The 26034-nt window shown below is 35.0% G+C and overlaps 1 protein-coding gene and 1 non-coding gene across 3 annotated transcripts in view; both read right to left on the bottom strand.

Moving 5' to 3' along the window:
* CSMD3 (CUB and Sushi multiple domains 3) overlaps positions 1–26034 on the bottom strand; it is a 1174336-nt gene that overhangs the window by 657513 nt on the left and 490789 nt on the right. For both annotated transcript variants that reach the window (XM_072734033.1, XM_072734032.1), the window contains one exon: positions 22047–22134. In XM_072734033.1, coding sequence (XP_072590134.1) covers positions 22047–22134 — 88 coding nt within the window. The remainder of the gene's footprint in view (positions 1–22046; positions 22135–26034) is intronic.
* Positions 23166–23271, bottom strand: LOC112916061 (U6 spliceosomal RNA). The gene has a single exon (XR_003234243.1). It is a non-coding gene; the product is annotated as a U6 spliceosomal RNA (small nuclear RNA).

Genomic DNA, 26034 nt, shown 5'->3' with positions numbered 1-26034 from the left:
TTCTCTAAGTTATACAACAGTACTATCTAATTTCAGAATATTTTTATTACTGAAACTCTATTTTTATTATGAAACTCCATACCTGTTAATATTCACTCCACATTACCCCCTTGGTGGCCAGCCCATCCAGTGGCCTCACAATAGGGTCACAAGGTGTCACAAGAGTCACAGGTGCTTGCAATCAGATAAGCAGGGTGAGCCAGATGAGAATCTTGAATGTGTGTGTGTGGGGATGCCTGCAGGGCAATTGCTTACTCTGTGACACATGACTTCAACCTCCTTCTCACAAATCTTTATCTCTGTTTTGATATGTTCTGATAATCACCTGAATGTCCCACAGAAAGATTACAAATTCAAAGTGTCCTAAAGTGAACTGATCTTCTTGTGGAAATCTGTTCCTCTTCCTTCATTTCCAATCTTAGTTCATAATACTCTAATCAATTTCATCATCCAAGACAGAAACTTACTACACTTCCAAACGTGTATTCACTATTTGTTTATTCAATATATATTCATTGAGTGTATTACATAGGAGTTACAACCTTAAATGTCTAACAGACAATCTAAGCCAAAAAGTTGATCATGAATAGATATCTGCTTGACTAAAGCTATTTATATTCTGAGAGAATTTTATTATTATTATTTTTAGAATTTTATTTATTTTAGAAAGAGAGACCACACAAGTGGGGGCGGGGAGGGAGAGAGAGAGAAAGAGAGAGAGAGAGAGAGAGAGAGAGAGAGAGAGAGAGAATCCTCCAGCAGATGCCCCAGCGAGCATCGAGCCCAACAGAAGACTTGATCCCAGGACCCTGAGATCATGACCTGAGCTGAAATAAAGAATTGGCCTCTTAACCAACTGAGCCACCCAGGTGGCCCTAAATTTTTTTTTTTTTTATGAAATACGATGCAGTCCCAACAAAACAGAATGCTTGCTGACCATGATTGTTGTATCTTTGATATGTTAGGTTCTATGCAATGGAGATACAGGGGATACAATATTGAAAGAAGACATTACACCCTCCTCTCAACAAGTTTATGGACATAAGGAAAGACACACAGAAATAATAAATCACAGTACCATATTTGAAGTATGGAGATTATTTTAGAAAAAGAAAGGTAAAGTCCCTAATAAAGGCTGGTTGAGGTTGAAACCTGAACTTGATACTGGAGGTTGAGGAGATGTAGCCAAACCCAGAATGAAAAGACAGACATTCTAGGTAAGTAATGTAGCATATAAAATTTGCAAGTGGTTTCAGACATGACAGATTCTGGGAACCATAATAGTTGACTATGGCTAGCCTATTCAGTCTGTGTGTATATGCATGTGTGAGTGGAATTTGAAAGTGGGGGTGGGATGGATAAGGGGAAAAACATTGGTAATATATAAGATTAGAGAACAAAACTGAGATTAAATCATAAAATTCCCGTCTATATCTGCCAGTCTCTACCTGTTTCCTTTCAATAATTATCCCTTTCTCTTTAAGCAGAACCCTGACTTATTCAGAATATTCGGGATATCTTCATGCCAGCCCCAGACAAGATCCCCATTTAGTTTAAACCGGTTATACTAATCGCATTCACTAGGCTATTGATTGTTTCAAAGGTGTGCATGCCAAGCATTTCTGGACAATGAAATAGAATTTGGCTAAGACTTTTCTTCCTGAACAAAAATACAAGGTCTCAAAAAGAGAAAACTCTTTGATGTTAGTCTTTCTTCCTTTTTTCTTTTTTTTAAAGAGGAATTGATATCTGGAACAAGGGTATTAACAGCCATCTTATCGTCATGAGACAATCAACAAGAGGCTCAAAACTAATATGCTAAGAATAATGAAGGGGAATGATTTATAAAGAGAGAAAGAGGTTCAGTCTCCAATAGTATTACTAAGAAGCTGAATGTATGACAGAAAGCATTTCTGGACCTTTGGGTATTTGGGAAAATAAGGCTTTATATTTTATATTTTTATAATGCCCTTTGGGTATTTCCTTACTTGCAAGAGTTTATATAAAGAAGCTTAGAAGTTACCTTATGATATTGCTTTGCCTTTTCCTTGTTTTTTTCTTTTTTGTTTAAAATTACATAACATGTATGGAATAAAGTATTAATTATGAGAATGTATTCCATAAATTGGGAACGTATTTCATTCCCTTGTCTCCTTGGTAATCTCCCTTTTGGGCTTTATCGTCCACCCCACTTTGTACTTGACACTCCACCACACAAACTCTCCCTGGATGCACTGCATGGTATAGAGCTGTGTGTCACTGCATGTACATTACACTCATCCTCAAATTCTCTCCCATGCTTCTCATCTATCTGGAAAACTTCTACTCATTTCCAGAACAAGATGAAGATGTCATCTCCTTTGAGACAGCTTTTCCCACCTGTAGCCCCCAAAGAGTTAATCATCCATTTCTCTGTATATTAGATATGTATCTAGTTGTACTTATCACAGTGCATTATAATTTTTTTAATTCCCAGGCAGAGGGAGAAGCAGGCTCCATGCAGGGAGCCTGACATGGGACTCCATCCTGGGTCTCCAGGATCATGTCCTGGGCTGAAGGTGGTGCTAAACTGCTTAGCCACCCAGGCTGCCCAAAAAACTCCCTTTCCAACTCGGTGTCTGTAGCAACTGGCTATGAAGATGGGGGCATAGATACCTTCTAAGTTACTGCTTTCATTTATTTTGGGTATATTCCCAGAAGTAGAATTGCTGGATCATATGGTAGCTCTATTTTTAATTTTTTGAGGATCCTCCATACTGTTTTCCATAGTGACTATTCAAATTTACAATCCAAACAACAGTGAAAAAGGGTTCACTTTTTTCCACATCCTGCTAGCATTTGTCATCTCTTATCTTTTTAATGATGGCCATTCTAACAGATGTGGGGTTATATCTCACTGTAGTTTTAAACTGAATTTCTCCAATGTTTAGTAATATTGAGTATGTTAGTAATCTTTTAACGTACATATTGGCCATCTGTATATCTCCTTTGGAGAAATGTCTATTCAGGTCCTTTGCTCATTTTTTTTAAGTGGATGATTACTATTATCATTATTTTTGCCATTAAGTTGCATGAGTTCTTTATAAATTTTGGATATTTGACACTTATGAAGTACATGGATTGCAATTTTTTTTCTCACTTCAAAATTCATCTTTTCACTTTGTTGATGGTTTCTTGTTCTGTAGTTAGTTTGATGTCATCACACTTATTTTTTATTCACTTATTTATTTTTAAGATTTTTTTTTATTTATTCATGAGAGACACAGAGAGAAAGGCAGAGACACAGGCAGAGGGAGAAGCAGGCCCCATGCAGGGAGCCTGATGTGGGACTCAATCCCGGGACTCCAGGGTCATGCCCTGGGCCGAAGGCAGGCGCTAAATCACTGAGCCACCCAGGGATCCCCCATCACACTTATTTTTACTTTTGTTCTTTTGCTTTTTGTGTCAGATTAAAAAAACCATCCCCAAGACCTGAGTTAGGAGTTTTATTCCTATGATTTCTTCTAGGAATTTTGTGGCTTCAGGTTTAACACTTCAGTCCTTAATCAAATGTGAGTTAGTTTTTGTGACTGGTGTAAGATATAAGCTCAATTTTAGTCTTTGACATGTGACTATCCAATTACCGCACACCATTTATAGAAGAGGCTGTCTTTTCTCCATTGTGTATCCATCATTCCCTTGTCAAATGCTTGGTTTATTTCTGGGCCACAATTCTGTTTCACTGATCTACTTGTCTGTTTTTATGCTAATACCATACTGTTTTGATGACTGTAGCTACATAATATAGCTTGAAATCAGGAAGTGTGATACCTTCTGCTTTGTTCTTCTTTCTCAGAATGTTCTTTGCTATGTGAGGTCTTTTGTGTCTCCATATAAATTTTAGGAGTGCTTTTCCTACTTCTGTAAAAAAACATCATTAGAATCTTGCTTTAAAAGCATTTATTTTTGAGTATATTTGACACACAATGTTACATTAATTTCAGATGTACAACATAGTTATTCAAGAACTCTGTATGTTATATTTTTCTCACCACAAGTGTTGCTACTATCATTATAACTTATTATAATAAAATTGACTATATTTCCTATGCTGTACATATATTCTGGTGGCTTAATCTATCTGTAACTGGAAACCTGGGTCTCCCACTCCCCTTCACCTATTTTGACCATCCCCCTTCTCCCCTCTTGCCAACCACCAGTTTGTTCTCTGTATTGTAAGTCTGATTATTTTCATTTGTTTACAGATTTGTTTATTTGTTTGTTTAGATTCCACATATAAGTAAGATCATATGTTGTCTTTGTCGGTCTGACTTATTTCATCTCTAGGTACATCCAAGTTATTGCTTGTATGTGTGTGTACACATATATACCACATCTTTATCCATTCATCTACAGATAGACACTTGGAATGCTTCCATATCTTGGCTATTAAAATAATGCTGCAATAAACAAAAGGGTGCACATATATTTTTGAATTGGTGCTTTTATACTCTTTGGATAAACACCTAGAAATGAAGTTATTGGATCATATAGTAACTCTATTTTTAATTTTTTGAGGAACCTCCATACTGTTTCCCACAGTGGCTGCACCAATTTATATTTCCACCAACAGAGCACAAGGGTTCCTTTTTCTCCACATCCTTGTCAACACTTATTACTTCTTGTCTTTTGATTTCAGTCATTCTGACAGGTGTAAGGTGATAGATCATTGTGATTTTGATTAGGATTTCCCTGATGATTACTGAGGTTGAGCATCTTACCATGTATGTGTTGGCCATTTGCATGTCTTCTTTGAAAAAAAAATGTTTATTCAGGTTGTCCATTTTTAATCAGACTATTTGTTTTCCGACACTGAGTTGTATATATTCTTTATAAATTTTGATATTAACCCTTTATCAGATATATCCTTTGCATATATTGTCTCCCATTCAATTGGTTGCCTTTTTGCTTTGTTGATGGATTCCTTTGCTGTGCAGAAGCTTTTTATTTTGATGTCATCCTTATAGTTTATTTTTGCTTTTGTTTTTCTTGCCTTAAGAGACATATGTAGAAAAACACTGCTATGACTGATGTCAGAGAAATTATCACCTGTGTTCTCTTCTAGGAATTTTATGGTTTAAGATCTCATATTTATATCTTTAATCCATTTTGAGTTTATTTTTGTGAATGGCGTTAGGCATTCCAGAGGGATGCCTGGGTGGTTCAGTGGCTGAGATTCTGACTTTGGCTAAGGGTGTAATCCCAGAGTCCTGGGATCGAGTCCTGCATTGGAGCCTGCTTCTCCCTCTCCTTATGTCTCTGCTTCTCTCTCTCTCACACAGAGAGATTGTCTCATGAATAAATAAATAAAATCTTAAAAAAATAATAAAACAGTCCAGATTCATTCTTTTGCATGTAGTTGTCCAGTTTTCTCAGAACTATTTACTGAAGAGACAGTCTTTTTCCTCATTGTATATTCTTGCCTCCTTTGTCTGTCTGGGCTATGTTTTTGCAACAAACTATGTGTCTATTTTGTGTCAGTATCATATTGTTTTGATTACTACAGCTATGTTAGTAGTTGCATATACTATGTTTGTAGCATATCTTGAAATCTGGAATTGTGATATCTCCAGCTTTGCTTTTCTTTCTCAAGATTGTTTTGCTATTTGGGTCTTTTATTATTTCATGTACATTTTATTATTCTTTGTTCCAGTTCTGTGAAAAATGCTATTGGTATTTTGGCACTGAATGTGTAGACTGCAATCCTTATCAAATGCAACTAATTTCCTGAGTATTAACTTTGTATTCTACAACTTAATTCATTACTTCAAGTAGTTTTGAGGTGGAATCTTTAAAGTTTTCTATACTATACATAGTATAGTTTTTACTATACATAGTATAGTCTTAAAGTTTTCTATACTATACATGTTATCTGCAAAGAGACAATGTATCTGCTTTCTTATCAATATGGATGTCTTTTGTTTCTTTTCCTTGTCTGGAAAGTACTGATATGGCCATTACTTCTAGTGCTATGCAGATGTGAGAGTGGACATCCTTGCCTTGTTCCTGATATTAGAGGAAAAGCTCTGTTTTTTAACACTGAGGATTAGTTGCATATTTTTCATATATGGTGTTTATTATGTTGAGGTATGTTCCCTCTAAACTTACTTTATTAAAAAAATTTAAAAAATAAACTTATTTTATTGAGTTTTTATCATGAACAGATATTGAATTTTGATGCTTTTATGTACCTAGTGAGATAATCCTATGATCTTTCCTTTCATTCTGCTAGAGTGATGTTATTACATTGATTGATTTGCATATGTTTCACCATCCTTGCATTCCAAGAATAAATCTAATTTGATCATAGAGCATGATCCTATTAATGTGCTGCAGAATTTGGCCTGCAAGTATTTCATCGAGAATATTTGCATCTATATTCATTCGGGATATTGACCTATGATAGTTTTCTTTTCTGTTAGAGTCCTTTTCTTTTTTGCATCAGGATAATGCTGGCCTCATAAAATGAATTCATGTGGGTTCCCTCCTTCAATATTTTGGAAGAGTTTGAGAAAAACTAGTGTTAATTTTTCTTTAAATGTTTGGCAAAATTCACTAGTAAAATCATCTAGTTCTGGGCTTTTGCTGTGGTTGGGAGATTTTTGATTACTGATTCAATCTCCTTCCTTGTAATAAGTCCATCTAGATGTTCTGCTTCTTCCTGATTCAGTCTTGGTAAGTTGTGTATGTTTCTTGGAATTTTCTATTTCTTTTAGTTTTTTAGGTTCATTGTCATATACTTGTTCATAGTAAGTAGCTTCTTATATAATCCTTTGAATTTCTGTATTATCAATTGTAATGTCTCCTTTCTCAGTAAAAAATTGTTGGGTTGGATCCTCTCCTTTCTTGGCAAGTCAGCTAAGGGCTTGTCAATTTTGTTTATCTTTTCAAAGAACTAACTTGTAGTTTGGTTAATCTTTTTATTACATTTCTGTTCTATTTTATTTATTTCTGCTCTCATTTTATTATTTCCTTTCTTCTCCTAACTTTTGGCCAAGTTTGCTCTTCTTTTTCTGTTCCTTAAGGTGGAGGGTTTGTTGGTATATTTCGGATCTTTCTTGGTTCTTCATGTAGGCATTTATTGCAAGACCTTCACTCTTAGAAGTATTTTTGCTGTATCTCCTAAGTTCTGGAATGTTGTGTTTCCTATTTTATTTTTCTCACAATACTTTTAATTCCTCCTGTAACTTCTTATTGATTAATCAGGAAAGCATATTTTAATTTGCATGTGTTTGTGATTTTCCATTTTTCTCATTATCAATTTCTAGTTTTGTGCCATTGTGGTCAGTGAAGATATCTGACCACAGATATCTGATGGCATGATTTTGATCTTCCTAAATTTGCTAAGACTAGTTTTGTGACCTAATATGTTGTCCATCCTATAATACATTCCATATTCACTTAAGAAATATATGTATTCTTTATTGGATAGAATGTTATGTATGTCTGTTGGGTCCATTTGCTCTATAGTTTTTTTTTTCAAATCCACTGTATCCTTATTGAGTCTCTGTGTGGATGCTCTATTCACTATTAAGATTGGGATTTTAAAGTCTCTATTATTGTATTACTATTTATTTCTCCTTTGAGCTGAGTTACTTTTTGTTTTATATATATTTAGTCCAATTTGTAAATATTTCCAATTATTATGTATTCTTGATATTAGATATCATTTTCATCAATGTTTGTTTTTAAGGTTACAAATTAGTCTCGTAGACAGCATATTGTTGACTATTGTTATCTGTTGAGCCATTTCTATGGCTTAAAATTGGAGAATTTAATTCATTTACATTTAATGTAATCATGGATAAGTAGGGATAAACTATTGTTTTCTTGTTAACTGTTTAATGGTCGTTTTATATGTCTATTTTTTCTTATTTATTATCCTGCTGTCTTTTCTGGTGTGTGTCTTGATGTCTTTTGGTATCCACATGTTCCGACTCCTTGGTCATGCTCTTTGGTGTACTTACTTCAGGATTTCCCCTTGTGGTTTCCATGAGGCTTACATAAAATATCTAAGACTTATAACACCTTATTTTAAACAATAACAACTTAACTTCATAACTCCAGTAGAGTTCATAAACTTTACACTTTTATTCCCCCTCTCATATTTTAGGTTGATGTTGTTACAATTTACATGTTTTTAAAAAATTATTATCATGTAACAATAACATTATTCTAGTGATGCTTATTTTTACTATGTCCATTTTTTAAACTTTATATATATAAATATATATATGTATATATATTTTTATTTGAGAGAGAGAAAGAGTGAGCACAAGCAAGAAGAGTGCAGGCAGAGGGAGAGAGCTCCATCCCAGGACCCTGAGATCACGACCTGAGCTAAAGGCAGATACTTACCCAGCTGAGCCACCCAGGGACCCTATTTTTTTAACTTTTAAAGTTTAAAGGGGGATCCCTGGGTGGCGCAGCGGTTTAGCGCTTGCCTGCGGCCCAGGGCCGATCCTGGAGACCAAGGATCGAATCCCACATTGGGCATGGAGCCTGCTTCTCCCTCTGCCTGTGTCTCTGCCTCTCTCTCTCTCTCTATCATAAATAAATAAAAATAAAAAAAATAAAGTTTAAAGTAAATTATGTGCCAGTATTAGCATATTTTAGAATCTAACTATAACCATACTTTTAACATTACCACTGACATTTTATTACCTTTTTATGCATAACTACAACTTTAGCATTTTTTCATTAATTTCTCCAATCACATAACCTAATAGTAGGACTTCAAACTCATCATAAAACTAAATGACTTACAGGCAGCAGTTGATAAAACAGAAATATTCTGTATGCATATAATCAATATTTTTATAATCATTGAGAAAATTTTAAAATCTTTGGAGAAGTAAGATATCTTATGGGACATGCTATGATTTGCCTACCATTTTGTGTGCTAATCTCTAAGGTGAGACTCCTAACATCTGTGTTTTGGAATCCTAAAAGCCTTGTTTCTAAATTTAAATGTCTGTGGAGCATAACAGGCTTTCAGGGGAAAAACACTGCCAAAAAGATATAGGAACTGCCAACAATGTCTATGCTGAAAAATAAATTAAAAATTTAAATGTCTCTTAAAATGATAACCAAATGTCTGCAAAGGCTCAGCTTCTGGAATCTTTACCTTACATAGACTTTCCTTCTGTAGGAAAAATCTTGTCTGATGCCATCCCTTTAAAGAGATGTCACTACACAGGGACAGAAATTTGTTTCCTTTTTGATAACCAAGAATAATATTAGCTCCAAAATTTGGGTTTTTATTTAGGTTATTAAAACACTGGTGTAGCTTAGTAATGAAATAGCAGGGTACATGCTTCTTATTCAGTAATAATAAAACAGTACTATTGTTAAGAAAAGCTAACTAACATGACGTAACTCCATCAAATTTTGCAATGTGCACCCACACCTTCATTGGTTCTCCTAAAATGACCTTTCTAAATATACTGGTATATTCACTTATGTGTCTTACTTTGGTAATGGCAAAGAGATCATAAATAAATAGAAGCTCCCAGAAGTGTTCCATCTATCCCCACAAAAATCTTGTAAAGACAACTTATACCTGTGGCACTTCCTTCCTTGTCACATAGATATCCCCTAATATTTTGATTTTTTTTTTTTAAGATTTAACTTTTAAGTGATCTCTACACCCAATATGGGGCTTGAAATCACACCCTGAGATCAAGAGTCATACATTCCTCTGACTGAGCCAGCCATGCACCTCTCATAATATTTTGTAATCTGACTTTTGCATCATCTTTTTCTTTTTAAGATTTTACAAAGTTTACTTATTTAACAGAGAGAGGGAGTACAAACAAGGAGAGCAGCAGGCAGAGGGAGAAGGAGGCTCTCCACTGAGCAGGAAGCCTGATGTGGGGCTAGATCCCAGGATCCTGGGACCATGACTTGAGCCAAAGGCAGATGCTTAACCGACTGAGGCCCCGAGGTTCCTCAAAGAGTAAAAAATAGATCTGCCCTATGACCAAGCAATTGAACTGCTGGGGATTTACCCCAAAGATACGGATGCAATGAAACGCCAGGACACCTGCACCCTGATGTTAATAGCAGCAATGTCCACAATAGCCAAACTGTGGAGGGAGCCTCGGTGTCCATCGAAAGATGAATGGATAAAGATGTGTTTTATGTATACAATGGCATATTACTCAGCCATTAGAAATGACAAATACCCACCATTTGCTTCAAGGAGGATGGAACTGGAGGGTATTATGCTGAGTGAAGTAAGTCAATGGAGAAGGACAAACATTGTATGTTCTCATTCATTTGGGGAATATAGATAATAGTGAAAGGGAATATAAGGGAAGGGAGAATAAATGGGTGGAAATATCAGAAAGGGAGACAGAACATAAAGACTCCTAACTCTGGGAAACGAACTAGGGGTGGTGGAAGGGGAGGAGGGCAGGAGGTGGGGGTGAATGGGTGATGGGCATGAGGGGGGCACTTGATGGGATGAGCACGGGGTGTTATTCTATATGCTGGCAAATTGAACACCAATAAAAAATAAATTCATAAAAACAAAAACAAAAACAAAAAACAAAACAAAACTGAACTAGTCTTTCCTCCAAAACAAGTATACATCATTACAGTGAAAGAGTATGGAATTTGGAATTCAATGAACTTAATTTTAAATCTTGTTACTCTTTTTACTTGACAGAGGGAAGCTATTTATTCTCCCCAAAGATCTGTTTTTAATGAAAATAAAGTGACATCAAATTGTACTGCTATAGCAAAGGGCTAGCTAGATATCTAATAATTATAAAATTGCCTGATATAGTACCCAGTCTAAAGCAGAGCTCAATAAATGACAATATAACTTTTTCCTCCTAATTTGGTATTTTTCCAATGCATTCAGATTTTTAAAATTTTATTCTTTCCACAAATCCTGAAACCCTTTGATTCTACTTCTTCAATCTCATTGATTGATTCTTTTCAATTCTCATGGTCTCCAACTTACTTTACACCCTTAAAATTCCTCATCTGGACAATAGCAATGGTTTCCTATTCAGTTACAAAATACTTGGTTTTCAGGTAAAGATTTTTATTCCATAGCTACTGCTGTATTACTGGGGATGCTGCCATTGTTGGTATGGTTCCTGGCAAACCTATGTGTGTTGAGAGCTTCTTTGACTATCCTCCTCTGGGCCGTTTTGCTGTTCGTGACATGAGACAGACGGTTGCTGTGGGTGTCATCAAAGCAGTGGACAAGAAGGCAGCTGGAGCTGGCAAAGTCACCAAGTCTGCCCAGAAAGCTCAGAAGGCTAAATGAATATTATCCCCAATACCTGCCACCCCAGTCTTAATCAGTGGTGGAAGAACCGTCTCAGAACTGTTTGTGTCAATTGGCCATTTAAGTTTAATAGTAAAAGACTGGTTAATGATAACAATGCATCGTAAAACCTTCAGAAGGAAAGGAGAATGTTTTGTGGACCATTTGTGTTTTTTTTTGTTTTTTTTTTGTTTGTTTGTTTGTTTTTGTTGTTGTTTTTTGTGTGTGTGTGGCAGTTTTAAGTTATTAGTTTTTAAAATCAGTACTTTTTAATGGAAACAACTTGACCAAAAATCTGTCACAGAATTTTGAGACCCATTAAAACAAAAGTTTAATGAGAAAACAAAACAAAACAAAACAAAAACCTGTATCTCCAGGGTGCCTGGGTGGCTGTCAGTAATACAACCTACTTTTGATTTTGGCTCAGGTCATGATCTCAGGGTCATGAGATCAAGCCCCATGCTGGGTATGGAGCCTGCTTGGGATTCAGTCTCCTTCCTTCCCCTCTCTCCCCCCTTATCATGCTCGCTTTAAAAAAAAAAAAAAAGTATCTCCTTATAGCTCATGGAATTAAGAAATGATATAATATCAATCATTATACAAGAAATATACTATATCATATCTTAAAAGTACTTTCACAACTATTATTTTGTTTCTCATTAAAACATTATACATCTGGGGGCAACTGGGTGGCTCAGTCAGTTAAGTGTCCAGGTGTTGATTTTGGCTCAAGTCATGGTCTCAGAGTCCTGAAATCAAGTCCCTTATCGGGCTCCATGGAGAGGAGTCTACTTGTCCCTCTCCCTCTGCTTTTCCCTCTCACTCTTATGCTCTCACTCCTTCAAATACATAAATAAAAAAAATCTTTAAAAAATTCTACATAATATATTCTTATTTTGCTAATGTGTAAAGCTGTATGCCAGAAGTTTGTGCACTTAGCGGTAATAAAGGCAGGCCTGCACCTGGGGCTTATGGCTTACAATTTGGTGCTCTTTTCCCTTTGTTTACACTTTTGCATTCTAGCATTTAAGTTCCTTCTTAATACAGTTCAAATCTAACTTTCTGACATTATATTTCCAATTCTGCCATATTGTGTTACAGAATGCTAGACGTGCCTCTTACAGAAAATAGATAATTTTAGTTGAGTGAAGCGTATTTTTAAAAAGAGGTTTTAAAAAAAGCTACTATTCTCTTAAAATAAGTTGCTTTAGGCAAACTGTTCTCCCAAATGTCTCTACCCTTTATCAGTTCAGCAATACAGCACATGCTATTCTCTCTTTCTAGACTGTGATCCTACCAATCCTTTCCTATAAGAATCCTATCCATTCTTCAAATGGATTTTCATATTCCTTATTTTCTCATAATTTATATCCATGTTTTCTTGGCTCATATGACTTGACTGATATTCACTTGTGTGCTTTCTCATACCACCATACTGGAATTTATTCTATTGCTTGAAGGCAGACACCATTTTTTTTTCGTTACTAAGCCAAAATTAATTTAGATGTTTAAGACTACTGGGTTGAATTTGAGTAAGCCTGCACTGCAAACTTCTTCTCATATTATGTGTTAAGACCAATGCAATTAACATTTGTACTGCTGTCTATATGGAAAGATGTTCCTGGTGTCTTTGAGAAGATTCTTTAATAGATATATTACCTAGGTCTGAAAACAAAGAGTATGGAAGCATAGATGTTCTATTGTTGCTTGGAGCCTAGATTGCTCAGAGCAATATTACCATATTAAAGTAGCTACTATAGAAATATATTTTAATTTGTATAAATATGTAAGAGAAATAGTGGGGCTAGATTTTTAAAAGTTACTGCAATTGTGTTATCTAAGCTAATAGGACATTTAGAAGAATGTGATTTATGAAAATACTCAATGAGGGTAGACAGTCTAAAACAGAAAATAAATAACACAAATCATAAACCATGGCACTTACACAGTGCACACTTTCTGAGGAACTTAGCACTCTATCTATGCTTTGTCTACTTTATTCCCATGGTCTCCTCATTACTGTTGGGGAGAACCAAGCTGTTACTGCAACATTATGATAAAAATTCAAAAAGAAAAGGTGAAATAAGTCAATCGGAGAAGGACAAACAGTGTATGTTCTCACTCATTTGGGGAATATAAATAATAGTGAAAGGGAATATAAAGGAAGGGAAAAGAAATGTTGGGAAATATCAGGAAGGGAGACAGAACATAAAGACTCCTAACTCGGGGAAACGAACTAGGGGTGGTGGAAGGGGAGGAGGGCGGGTGTTGGAGGGGAATGGGTGACGGGCACTGAGGTGGACACTTGACGGGATGAGCACTGGGTGTTTTTCTGTATGTTGGTAAATTGAACACCAATAAAAATTAATTAAAAAAAAAAAAAGAAAAGGTGATGCAAGGCATAAAGGCACAAATAATTTAAATTGTACTAATCTTTCACTGAAAGTTTAAAATATACATATTTTAAAACACATTAAAATATTCCAACTAGAAAATGATTTTTGATGAATAAAACTATGGATAAGGCAAATATTTCAGCTTATGCAATGTGGGAATCCTTGATCTATACAATTCCAAATCTATAAAAATGAGATTATTTCATGTATTTTATGACACACATTATTAAATGGCATTCTTTTTGAAAAATTACATTATAATAAAATGAAATATTAAGAATACCTCCTAGGGACACTTGGGTGGCTTAGTGGTTAGGCGCCTGCCTTCAGTCCAGGGAGTGATCCTAGAGTTCCAGGATCGAGTCCCACATCGGGCTCCCTGCATGGAGCCTGCTTCTCTCTCTGCCTATGCCTCTACCTCTCTCCCTCTGTGTCTCTCATGAGTAAATAAATAAAATCTTAAAAAAAAAGAATATCTTCTAGTGTCATCATTAATGATGAAAAAATGTAAAAGCAAAATTCAGCATCAGATCTCAGATATCCCATGCTGCATCTGAATAGTTACTCAGATTTAGTATTCTATAACTTCCAAAGTAAAACACAGTTTATTGAGTACTGTGATTTTTATTGAATTCCATTATTCTGATGGAAATGCTATGTGACCTAGACAAGGTGGAACAAGTGATATGACCTTAATATAAAATGGATTATATTAATGAAGGAAAGTGAGAATTAGAGAAAAAAATAAGAAATAAAACACAAGAAGATATGTCAGAATAATGAGAAGTTTTTTTTTGTTTGTTTAAAGAATATGGATAACACAAAAGACAGACAAGAAATCTGGGGTAGAAAGAAGGAAAAGATCTATCAAATCATTGATAGAACAAATATAGAAACAGAAGAAAGGACTTAAATGTGCTATAGACTAAACTAGCATTTTCTTTCTAAAAATCCCTTTGTAGGGGATCCCTGGGTGGCTCAGTAGTTTAGCGCCTGACATTGGCTCAGGGCATTATCCTGGAGTCCTGGGATCGAGTCCCGCATCACGCTTCCTGCATGGAGCCTGCTTCTCCCTCTGACTGTGTTTCTGCCTCTCTCTCTCTGTTTCTCATGAATGAATAAATTAATAAAATCTTTTTTAAAAAGTAAAAAAAAATATCTTTGTAGAATTTTAAACTATTCTCAATTACATTCCTCTACAGTCAATCTATAAGGAAGTTTTGCTGATTCTATTCCCAAAGATATTCTATGCTTTCCATTTCAAGCAAAACCTTCCTTGAGAGTTTCAGTTCAAGATGATGAAGATCCTGAACTCACCTCCTCCCAAGAACTTAATGAGTCTACAACTACATATGGAACAATTTCCTTTTAAAAAAATAACAAACTTAAAGGCTGGCTAAATGACCACTACACATCATCCAAACAAGAAGAAATCCACATCAAGAGGGTATGAGAAGCTGGGACATAATCTCACAATAAATCCTACCCCTGACGCAGCAACCCCAAACCAGGAAGAAACTCAAAACTTGGAGCTTTTCCCTGAGGAGTAAAGTTTTTGAACCTCACATAAGGCACCCCATTTTTTAGGATATGCACTTGAGAGATGAAGCCCTCCAAAACATTGAACTTTGAAAACCAATGGGGCTTGCATCCTGAGATCTGCAAGGCTGTAGCAATCTGAGAGGTAGCTATTAAAGGTCCACAAGTGCTCAGATTCACCTGCCCCAAAGACCCACTCAGGGGCAGCTGCTGGTGACCAGAATTAAAGTGAAAATGACTCACCTATTTTATTAAAGTATCAGTCTGAGGAGCAGGCCTCTAACTTAACACATACATCTAGGGGTTTGCTGGAGTACTCTCCTAGACAGGAACTGGCCAGTACTATCCTTACATTCCCCTTTAGCTATGCTCCAGAGCACTGGTATTTCCCAGAAGGAAGCTTCTACAGGCATTTGGCACCCTAACTTTTGTGGTTACCATCTAGGGGACACTTCTTAACTGCCTGGCTCTGCAAGTTAAGGGAGCTTGCATTTCTAGTCCCATAGGACTCTAATAATTGGTGCCACCAAAAAAGTTTATACCTCTTCCTGGCACCCTTATATTGTGACTCTTGGCAGGAAACATCTCTATATCACCTAGCTTTTATGGCCAGTGGGACTTAAACTTGTGGGTCCCACAGGACTATAACCAATGGAGAAAGGATTTCTAAACACCTACCACCCCCAAGGCACAGCAAGAGGCAATAGAAACAGGTCTTTCTGTGAAGGAGGCCAATTAGCTAATCACCATGACTGTGAACTGAGGGTTAGGCTGTTACTTAAACACATATTTTGGGGATGACCGTAATCCTTTCCAGAGCCTTTGGTGATCAGGTGTTATCTTTGAACTCACCTTCTACCATGCTCCAGGGGCACTATAGTCTCTGGGCGGGGGGCGGGGGGGGGGGGTCTTTATATACATTTAGTGCCCTGGTTGGTTTTTTTTTTTTGTTTGTTTGTTTGTTTAATTTTTGGTGTCTGGGTTTTTGTGGCTACTGCCAAGGGTACGCTGCTCGATCTCCTGACTCTGGTGGGTGGGTGGGGGATGGTTTCATTACTGGGTCCACAGGACTGTGGAAATCAGAGAGACATTTCTTGGCAGGCTACAACCCCTAGGCACTGCACAGTAGACTGAAGCACACCCCTTAGTCTTTCTATGAAGGACACCTCTTTACCTTTTCTGGAGCTGTGGCCTGAGGGAAGAGCTCCAGGTCTGGCCCATATCTGTTGGCCTGTGGAACTCCTCTCAGGGAACATAGGCTGTGAACACCATCTTGATAAAAACTCTCAACAAAGCAGGTATAGAGGAAGCATACCTCAATCTAACAAAATCCGTATGTGACAAGCCCCAAACTAATATTACACTCAACAATGAAAAGTTGAAAGTGTTTCCTCTAGGATCAAGAATAAGGCAAGACTGGAGGGTATTATGCTGAGTGAAGTAAGTCAATCGGAGAAGGAATAGAGATGTTCTCATTCATTTGGGGAATATAAATAATAGTGAAAGGGAATATAAGGGAAGGGAGAAGAAATGTGTGGGAAATGTCAGAAAGGGAGACAGAACATAAAGACTCCTAACTCTGGGAAACGAACTGGGGTGGTGGAAGGGGAGGAGGGTGGGGGGTGGGAGTGAATGAGTGACGGGCACTGGGGGTTATTCTGTATGTTGGTAAATTGAACACCAATAAAAAATAAATTAAAAAAAAAGAATAAGGCAAGAATGCCCACTCTTGCCACTTTTATTTATTGTAGTATTAGAAGTCCTAGTCAGAGCAGATATATAATCATACAAATTGAAAGGAAGAATAAAACTGTCACTATTTGCAGATGGCTTAAATCATATATAGAAAATCCTAAATATGCCATTAACAAGCTGTTAGACTAGAAAACAAATTCAGTAATTTTGTAGGATACACTAATAACAAACTATCAGAAAGAAAAATAGGGTAAACAATTCCATTTACAATTGCATCAAATTGCATCAAAAATAGCTAGAAACTAAGGATGTGGAAAGCCTATATATTGAAAACTACCAGACATTGGTGAAAGGAAACAATGATTATAGAACTGCCTCCATTATTCTTCTGCTTTATGTAATTTGATGATTCAGAGCTACTACCTATCTGAAGTGTCTCTTCATGCTATTTCAATTTTTTCAACCTGTCATTCCAATGAAATTATTCTTGTCTATAATCTTTATGCTGTCAAATTTAAAAACTTCATTCTCAGTTTTTCAATAGCATTCAATATTCATCAACCTCTTTATAAGAAGATCCTCCTTTTGATTCACTCCTATTCCTCTCACCACTCATGAGATGATTTGCTAGCTCCTTGTAGCTCATCATATCATCAAATAGCTCTGCCACTATGTCATAGATTCTCTCATCTTTCTATAAAGTCTAAATGATGTCATCTATCATGTTGCTTTAATATTCTTCATAACATCTACATGCTGATGGTCCCTAACTATCTCTGGATTTCAATTATGTTCAACTATAAACTTAACATACCTGTATGGAAATCTGTAAGTCACTTAAAGTTTAAAATCTCAGAACTGAACTCTTCATTTTTTTCCTCAAACTTCTGGGCTTCTACACTTACTTAAATTTACTTTTAATATTTTATTTATTTATTTGAGAGAAAGAGTGTGTGTGTGAGCATGAACAGAGGGAGGGGAGAAGGAGGAGAAGCAGACTTCCCACTGAACAGGAAGTCAACATGGCACTTGATCCTAGAGCCCTGGGATCATGATCTAAGTTTAAGGCAGATGCTTAAGTGACTGAACCATCCAGGCACCTTCACACTTAAATATTATCATTTACTCCATTCTCATGATGTTTATGCCCAGAAAATTAGGTATTATCTTAGTTTTCTTACTTTTCACATCAAACTATCATTGGATACTGAAATCGTATCTTTAAAAGATATCTTGAATTTGTCTAGTTCACTGACATCACCATAGCTCAAGCCTCCACCATCTTATATCCAGACTGCTCCAGGCATCTTCTAACTAAAACTGCTGTTTTCTCCAATCCATATATCTAAAATATACAGCATGATCTACTAAAAATATAAATGAGATCATGTCACTTTCTTACAAGTCTTTGTAGCGTCCTATTATATGCAGGTGAATTAAAGTAGCCTAGGAGTAAACATGGGGAACCAGAGAAATCTTGCTCAGCCTAATAGGAACAGGTATTAATTGGTTCCAGTGGATATTTCTGTGACGGTACATTAGATTCAGTTGTTAAATCTAACAAGGAAATACAAAAATCTTTTGTGAGTGTGCATGTGTGTGTGTGTAATTTCCTCATTTTTAAAAGTTGATTCCCATCTTTTAAAAACACTGTGAGCTTAAAACAAAACATATCTTCATTTCAGATTAGGCTGAATGGCTGCCAATTTGCTTCTTCATCAGAAGAGATCTGATTTTTCCTTATTTCCTCAACTTCATGCTATACTTCTTCCCACTTGCATTGTATAATTTTTTAAAGGATTTTATTTATTTATTTATTCATGAGAGATTCACAGAGAGAGGCAGAGACATAGGCAGAGGGAGAAGCAGGCTCCATGGAGGAAGCCCGATGTGGTACTCAATCCCAGGACTTCAGGATCATATCCTGATCGAAGGCAGACACTCAACCACTGAGCCCCTCAGGCATCCCTACATTAATTTAGACACACTGATCTTTATTTTCCTGGAATAGCTCATCAAGCTCTTCCTCAATGTGGGGCTCTTCCTTCCTTATAGTCTCGATGCATAAAATTCTGGTATCAATGAGAGTGGGGCCTTCTTAACATGGGTGGGTTCCCATCCTGACATTTTAATTCTCTCTTACAGAAGTTATTATTATTATTATATTTTTTATTTCACAGAACTGTTCTAAATGTTTTATTACAACTGCATGTACCACTTAACTGTTTATTGTCTTTTCCGCTATTAAATTCCAAGAACTATGGAAGGCATGTACTATGTCTGCTTTTGTGTGTTTTATTTGTTCCTAGTATAGGACCGGGTACATAATAGGCAAATAATGTATGCAGATAATGAATACATAAATGTTCACTGGATATTTCTTCTTTCTATATCACATTCTAATCATCCTCTAAGATCTAGCTCAATGTTAACTTCCTATCACCCTTATCTCCTAGCCTCCCAAAATGCCTTACTTCCTCCGTGCATCTGTAACATTTCACACAATGTATATTCTTAACTTATAATGAATATATTATATTTTAGTTTGTGTGCTTCTTTTTTTAAGAAAGATTTATTTATTTGAAAGAGAGAGAGAGAGAGAGAGAGGGAAAGGGGATAGGGAGGGGCAGAGGAAGAGAGAATCTCAAGCAGACTGCCCACTGAGTGTGGAGTGTGGAGCCTGACATGGAACTGACCCTGAGATCATGACCTGAACCTAAATTAAGAGTTGGATGCTTAACCGACTAAGCCATCCAGGCTCCCCTGACTGTGAGCACTTCATGCCTAACATGTGTCATGATGATTGAAATATGATTACAAAATAATCTTATAAATGGAATCCACTACATCTGAAGGCAATTTAACTTACTATATTGTCTATTTCCAATAAAGGCATATATTTCTGTTAAAAGTGGGACCATGGGGATTCCTGGGTGGCTCAGTGATTTAGCACCTGCCTTCAGCCCAGGGCATGATCCTGGAATTCCAGGATCAAGTTCCACATCAGGCTCCCTGCATGGAGTCTTTTCTCCTTCTGCCTGGGTCTCTGACTCTCCCTCTCTCTGTGTCTCTCACGAATAAATAAATAAAATCTTAAAAAAAAAGTGGGACCAAAAATTCATGTTAATAACAATTATTCTGTAAATATATAATACTGTAATAGCCACTAGCATTAACTATATAGTTCCTTTTTTTAAAAAGATTTATTTATTTATTCAGAGAGAGTGAAAGAGAGGCAGAGACAGGCAGAGAGAGAAGCAGGCTCCATGCAGGGAGCCCAACGTGGGACTCGATCCCGGGTCTCCAGGATCACACCCCGGGCTGCACACGGTGCTAAACCCAACTATATACTTCTTTTGTCTCAAGCTATATAATTACTACATGCATACATCATTTCATGTAATTTCCTTAACCCTATGAAATAAGTATTATTCTCATTTTTAGATCTTAGGAAATAAAGTCTTGGAGAAGACAAGTAGTTTATGGCAAGAATGGGATTTAAGGGGATCCCTGGGTGGCGCAGCGGTTTAGCGCCTGTCTTTGGCCCAGGGCGCGATCCTGGAGACCCGGGATCGAATCCCACATCGGGCTCCCGGTGCATGGAGCCTGCTTCTCCCTCTGCCTGTGTCTCTGCCTCTCTCTCTCTCTCTGTGTGACTATCATAAAAAAAAAAAAAAAAAAAAAAGAATGGGATTTAAATGAAGTTTGCTCGACTTCAAAACATAATGTAATATAGTGATCAAATGTTCAGATTTTGGAATCAGGAAGTAATAAATTCAAATTTCAGTTCCATCAAATAATTACCTGGGTAAAAACAGCTTTATTTTTCTCATTTGAAAAGTGGAGATAAAAGAATAAATGCCATATAAAATTTTATAATAAATGAAAAAGACATGTAAAAAACACATGGTAAATTGCTTATCACTTTGTAGTCTACAAAATATTACTTCTAATTATTGAGGCTGAAAGCTTTAGTTGATTTTTAATGAAGTCAATTAATTAGGATCAGAGTTTGACTAGATCTCTGGTCTTTTAAATTTCTAGTGTTTTTCTTCAAATATTATCATGTATATTAATTATGGGGCTGATTAAATAAAGTTCTGTAATTTTTTGTGGAAAATTCCAATTATATTTATGTTGAAATTATACTATTTTTTCTTCCTCCCCATGTGTAGCAAAGTGTAACTTTAAGTCCTCTTGAACGATCCATGGGGACAAAATATCCATAGGTCACTGTTCTAAGAACTATTTCCCCCATGCACAGGGATATTCTTTAGTCTTTTATAGAAATAATTTTATATAAAGAAGTAAAAATAGTAAATGTGTGTTAAGTGTAAGTATAATCATTATCAATAATTTTATTAAACATTTTATGTATCATGGACACTTTCTAAAAGCAAGGAGTTTTGAATGTTAAACTTTAATATTTTATAAGATTCTTATTTATTTATAGAATGGTACTAAAATTTTAGTAGACTATAGAAGTCTACTAAAATTTCAAGGCTTTAAAATATTATTATGCAAATTACTGCCTACCACATATACTATGTGCATTTCTTGGTTGTTAGTAAACTTAATTTTGAATTAATAAAATAAAAGCTAATTTTAAGATGAAGATACAACATACTCAGTTATGTTACTTCTGAAAAATACTTATAAAATGTTTATAGAACATTTGCAGGAAGGTTTCACAGGCAGTACCTCATTTGAAACTCACCATTATATGTGCTAAATTTGATTTACATTACAAAACAGGAAACTCAGGCAGAGGATTCAGTTACTTATTGAAGATCAGACAACTATTAAGCAGAATTTGAATTCTAACTCATGTCTTTCAAATCCAAAGACCATGATTTTTCACTTAAGATATGACAAGAAATTAATTGTTTAAATTACAGAAAAGTATTGTGATAAAGTAGATATGTTATTTAAACACTTCAAAGCACTGAAATATTAATAGTAACAAATAAATAAAATCTAGCTGCCATTGTTTTAAATGACTTCGTCTTTATTTTCATGTTATTAGTTATTTTTAAATTTTAAATTAAAGTAAACATTGACAAAGTAATGAGATAAATAATACAAAATGTTACCTAAAATCTGATCCAACTCTCTTCCCATTTTCTGGTTCTCCTGGATCTGGGCATAAATTGGAAGCTGTTTTAATACCTCCCTCATTTACTGTAACAACAGAAAAAAAAAAAAAGAAAGAAAGAATCAAAACATGGTTAGAAAATCAAGAAAAATTAATTGAATAATTTACATAGAATATATTCTTATTTTTTTATAATCAAATAGTTTAGATGTAGAAAGATTAAATATATTTTTATAGCCCAGTAATAAAGAGAAAGCATTTTTTCTATTAGTGGACCTGTAAGTTTGATGTTCATCCTCAATGACATGCTATTCTGAATATTAACAAATTAACAGCTAACACTTTATTTTAATTACTACCAAATTGTGAAATCTCTGGAAATTCATACCCAGGGTATCAGTGCCAGAGTTTCCATTAATTATTGGCAGTAAAGAAGTCACTATCAGCTATGACAGTGTCATTTGGGTGCCTATTATTTTTAAAGTTCCAAAGAAAAATAAGACCCTATGGGAAAAGTTTAAGATTATTAGCACTTCTTATTTGGCATATAATAAAGCAGTATGCTCTGCCAATGTTAAGTAAAACTATGGTTCTAATTACTAAACATGTCACTGAATTATGATATAATGCTGAAAACCAAAGCAATGGCTTTCCCCTCTAGCAATATACATGATTATGTTTTACTAGCCATTGTACACATTTTCAGCAGTTTCTTCAGAACACTCAATTAATGAAAGACATTAATATTTTCAATGAATGTGATCACAGTGAGTAACTAAATCCCCAAGGCAGATATCTTAATAGAAAGATTTTTAAACCTGATAGTTCTGATATATGTGAGTGATATTATTTCATAAATTCAATCTTTTAATGAACTAAAGAATAATTGCTATTTTGCTTCATCAACTTATCTGCTTTTTGAGAAAAGAATAGTACCTGAGTGGAGATTCCACAGAGAAAAGAAATCTAAACCTTGTAATATTTCTCAGCCTACACTGTGAATCTGAGTCACTGATGGAACTTTCATTAAAGAATGAAGATACTTATTTCCACCTCTAGATATTCTAACACAATTAGTCTAGGGCAGGACCCTGGGTATCAGTTTTTCGCTTATTTTGTTTTTCGGGAACTCTTCACGAATTTGTGTGTCATCTTTGCACAGGGGCCATGCTAATCTTTTCAATATCATTCCAATTTTAGTATATGTGCTCCAAAGCAAGCATGTTTTTCAGGAATTCTTAAGGTGATTCTAATATAAAGTCAATGTTGAGAACTGCTGGATCTCTGCACTGTTTAGTTCAAGTTGATCAATATGTTCAAATTGATTTATTGGATAACAAGATAACTATCAGATAATGCCCCACAGTCACAGTTCTTGGAAAATTGTCATATTTTCAATCAGATATGAAATTTTATATCTATTCCTTTCATTCTATAAAAAATCACTTTCTTAAATATCCCTAACCAATATTCTCATTGACAACTTTATTACATATACACCAATCCCTGCAAAATATATGATAGTTTTACTCTTCTTGGTCTGATGACTTGCTATTTCATTCCTCTTTAACTTTCTGGGGTTGTTGGTTTGGTTTTGTTTTGTTTTGTATCCTTCTCTTTGCTTTTGACTACTCTCTTACTTTATAGTGGACAAATTCAAAGGCAGTGACCCGCAGTTGTCTTGATTTTATATTACCCTCATGGCTTGAAGAAATTACCTCTTTGCTAATAAGTTCCAATATACTGCTTTATCTTTTTTTTTCCAAGCTCTATTCCTGCCCCTTCAATGATCTACTACTAGATAATCCCACTGAAATCCCTACTGTTATCTCATGTGCATGCTCAGATCCAATGTAATCACTGATGCTTTTATACACTCCATTATTATTTATCTCCAAACCATCTTGAATACTAAAAGGAAGGTTAAATTTTCTCAAACACAGTTTTGATTAATGTAAAAATATCCTATGATTCCAGATTTCTACCATATCAGTTGTACTTCCCACTAGTCCATAACTCAAGCTCAGTGGGTTCTTCATTGTTCTGTAGTTTTACCAGCCAGCCATGCTCACCCCTGCCTTATTTGTACTTTCTCCATATCTCTAAGTTTTCCTTTTTTTTCCTACTTAGCTATCAAAATTCTAATTTTAAAGATTCAGTTCAAGTCCCACTTTTTGCAAAACACAATCTCTAACTTTTCCAGATAATTCTAATATGTCATGTTATATAACATGAGAAATTTTATACTTAGTTTTAAAATTCTTATAATATCATAAATTAGTAGTTTCACATTCCTGGTCACATATCCAAAGAGACTATATACTTTATAAAGATTAGGGAAAACATAATTATTTTAATATATCCATAATGCCTAGATATGAGTTAATAACTTCTCAGTGACTATGCCATAGTCGTTTAATTAACCACAATACCTTGGATGTAGTTTTCAATGAATCAAGTACTGCCTATGGGAAACATTCTATTTCCTATCTTTAAATGGCTTTTGAAAATGTCATAGTTTATGTTACCTAAATGTGTTTTTTTGACATGCAGTGGAGATAAAGAAGTGGCATGACCTGGGCTTACCTAGCATATTATTTTACAATCTACAACACAGATTACAGGTTAATGTAGAACTGATCTGTGAATACATTAGAAAATAAAAATAATAAAAAAATTCATTTTCTTCCATTTTATCATCATTATTACCTCAAGGAGTAACCCTGTGGTTAATATGAATTTTAACAATAGCTAATGCTTAACATGGAACTATATGTCTGGAATTATTCTATATCATTTACACATTTAAACTTCATAAAAATCTAAAGGGAGCTACGATTATTAGATACTTCCTGTACATGAGGAAACTAAGGCATGAAGAGGTTAAAAATGTTTTCAAAGTCATACTGTCAATGTCTTAGTCTAGGTTTAAACCTTGGCCAGTTGATTCAAAAAATTCTACTTTTAAATGCTAATCCCTCCATCTTGTCCAGACAGCTCAGCAAACCAAAATGACATCACAAATTAAAATTCAACACTTCTTTACCAAATGTTTTATCTTAAAATGCAGAGCATATCCATAGTTTTTATCATTTTCACTTAATTAATTATATTCCTTATGATTGTAATTGTCAAATTATTTTTTGTCAATTTGGAAGTGTCCTTTAAACCACTATTTTTGCATATCTGCAATAGGGGAAAGACTTTCCAATTTAAAATGTACAGATAAGGGGAAAGCTTCTGCATGATACATGTATTTAATATTCTTTAAACACATTTAAAATAAAAAAATAAAGAACAAAGTGCATAATATCTTATTTCTCTGAAATATGAAAATATTTAAAACTGCTCATAGCAAGTGATACCAAGAATTTTAAATGAAGTTAGTAGTATTCATTCAATAGCTGCTTTCACTACATAATGCCATTTAAGCAATTGGACAGATTTAACACTTTCACTTTTTAAAAATTGAATAGTAATTTGCTGAGGGGTTGAGTATTCTTTAAGAGTTTAATTACATGGACAGGGTGCTGCTTCTTGAAAAGAGCATCACTATCGGGAATACTCTTTTTGCTCTGATCTTTAAGGATGTTTATTATGTCCATTATTTTCACTAATGCAACATGAGTTCTTTGCTCCACAAAGAAGTTGATAAAAGAGGGGAGGGGAGGGTAAATTTTATAGAATTAAAAAAAAAACAAAAGAATTATAATTTATTATCACACTGAAGTTGTAGGTTTATATGGGTTTATAAATATGCTACAGGAATCTTAATTAATTTACCATATTTTTACATATTATAGCTTGAAAACTATATAAACTTAGTCAACATAAAGATATAATAATTATGTGTCAGGAAATATTCTACATCTTTACATATATCAACTCATTTAACCCTAATGACAATCTTAAGGGAATAACCAAGTTTTCTGAGGCTTCTGAGTTTATATGGGACATAATTTACTTCAAAAATAAAAGCAAGTAGA

The sequence above is a fragment of the Vulpes vulpes genome, chromosome 13, assembly GCF_048418805.1.
Source record: "Vulpes vulpes isolate BD-2025 chromosome 13, VulVul3, whole genome shotgun sequence".
NCBI classification, from domain to species: domain Eukaryota; kingdom Metazoa; phylum Chordata; class Mammalia; order Carnivora; family Canidae; genus Vulpes; species Vulpes vulpes.
The sequence above is the reverse complement of the archived record's forward strand: the minus strand, read 5'-3'. Positions and strand labels throughout refer to the sequence as shown.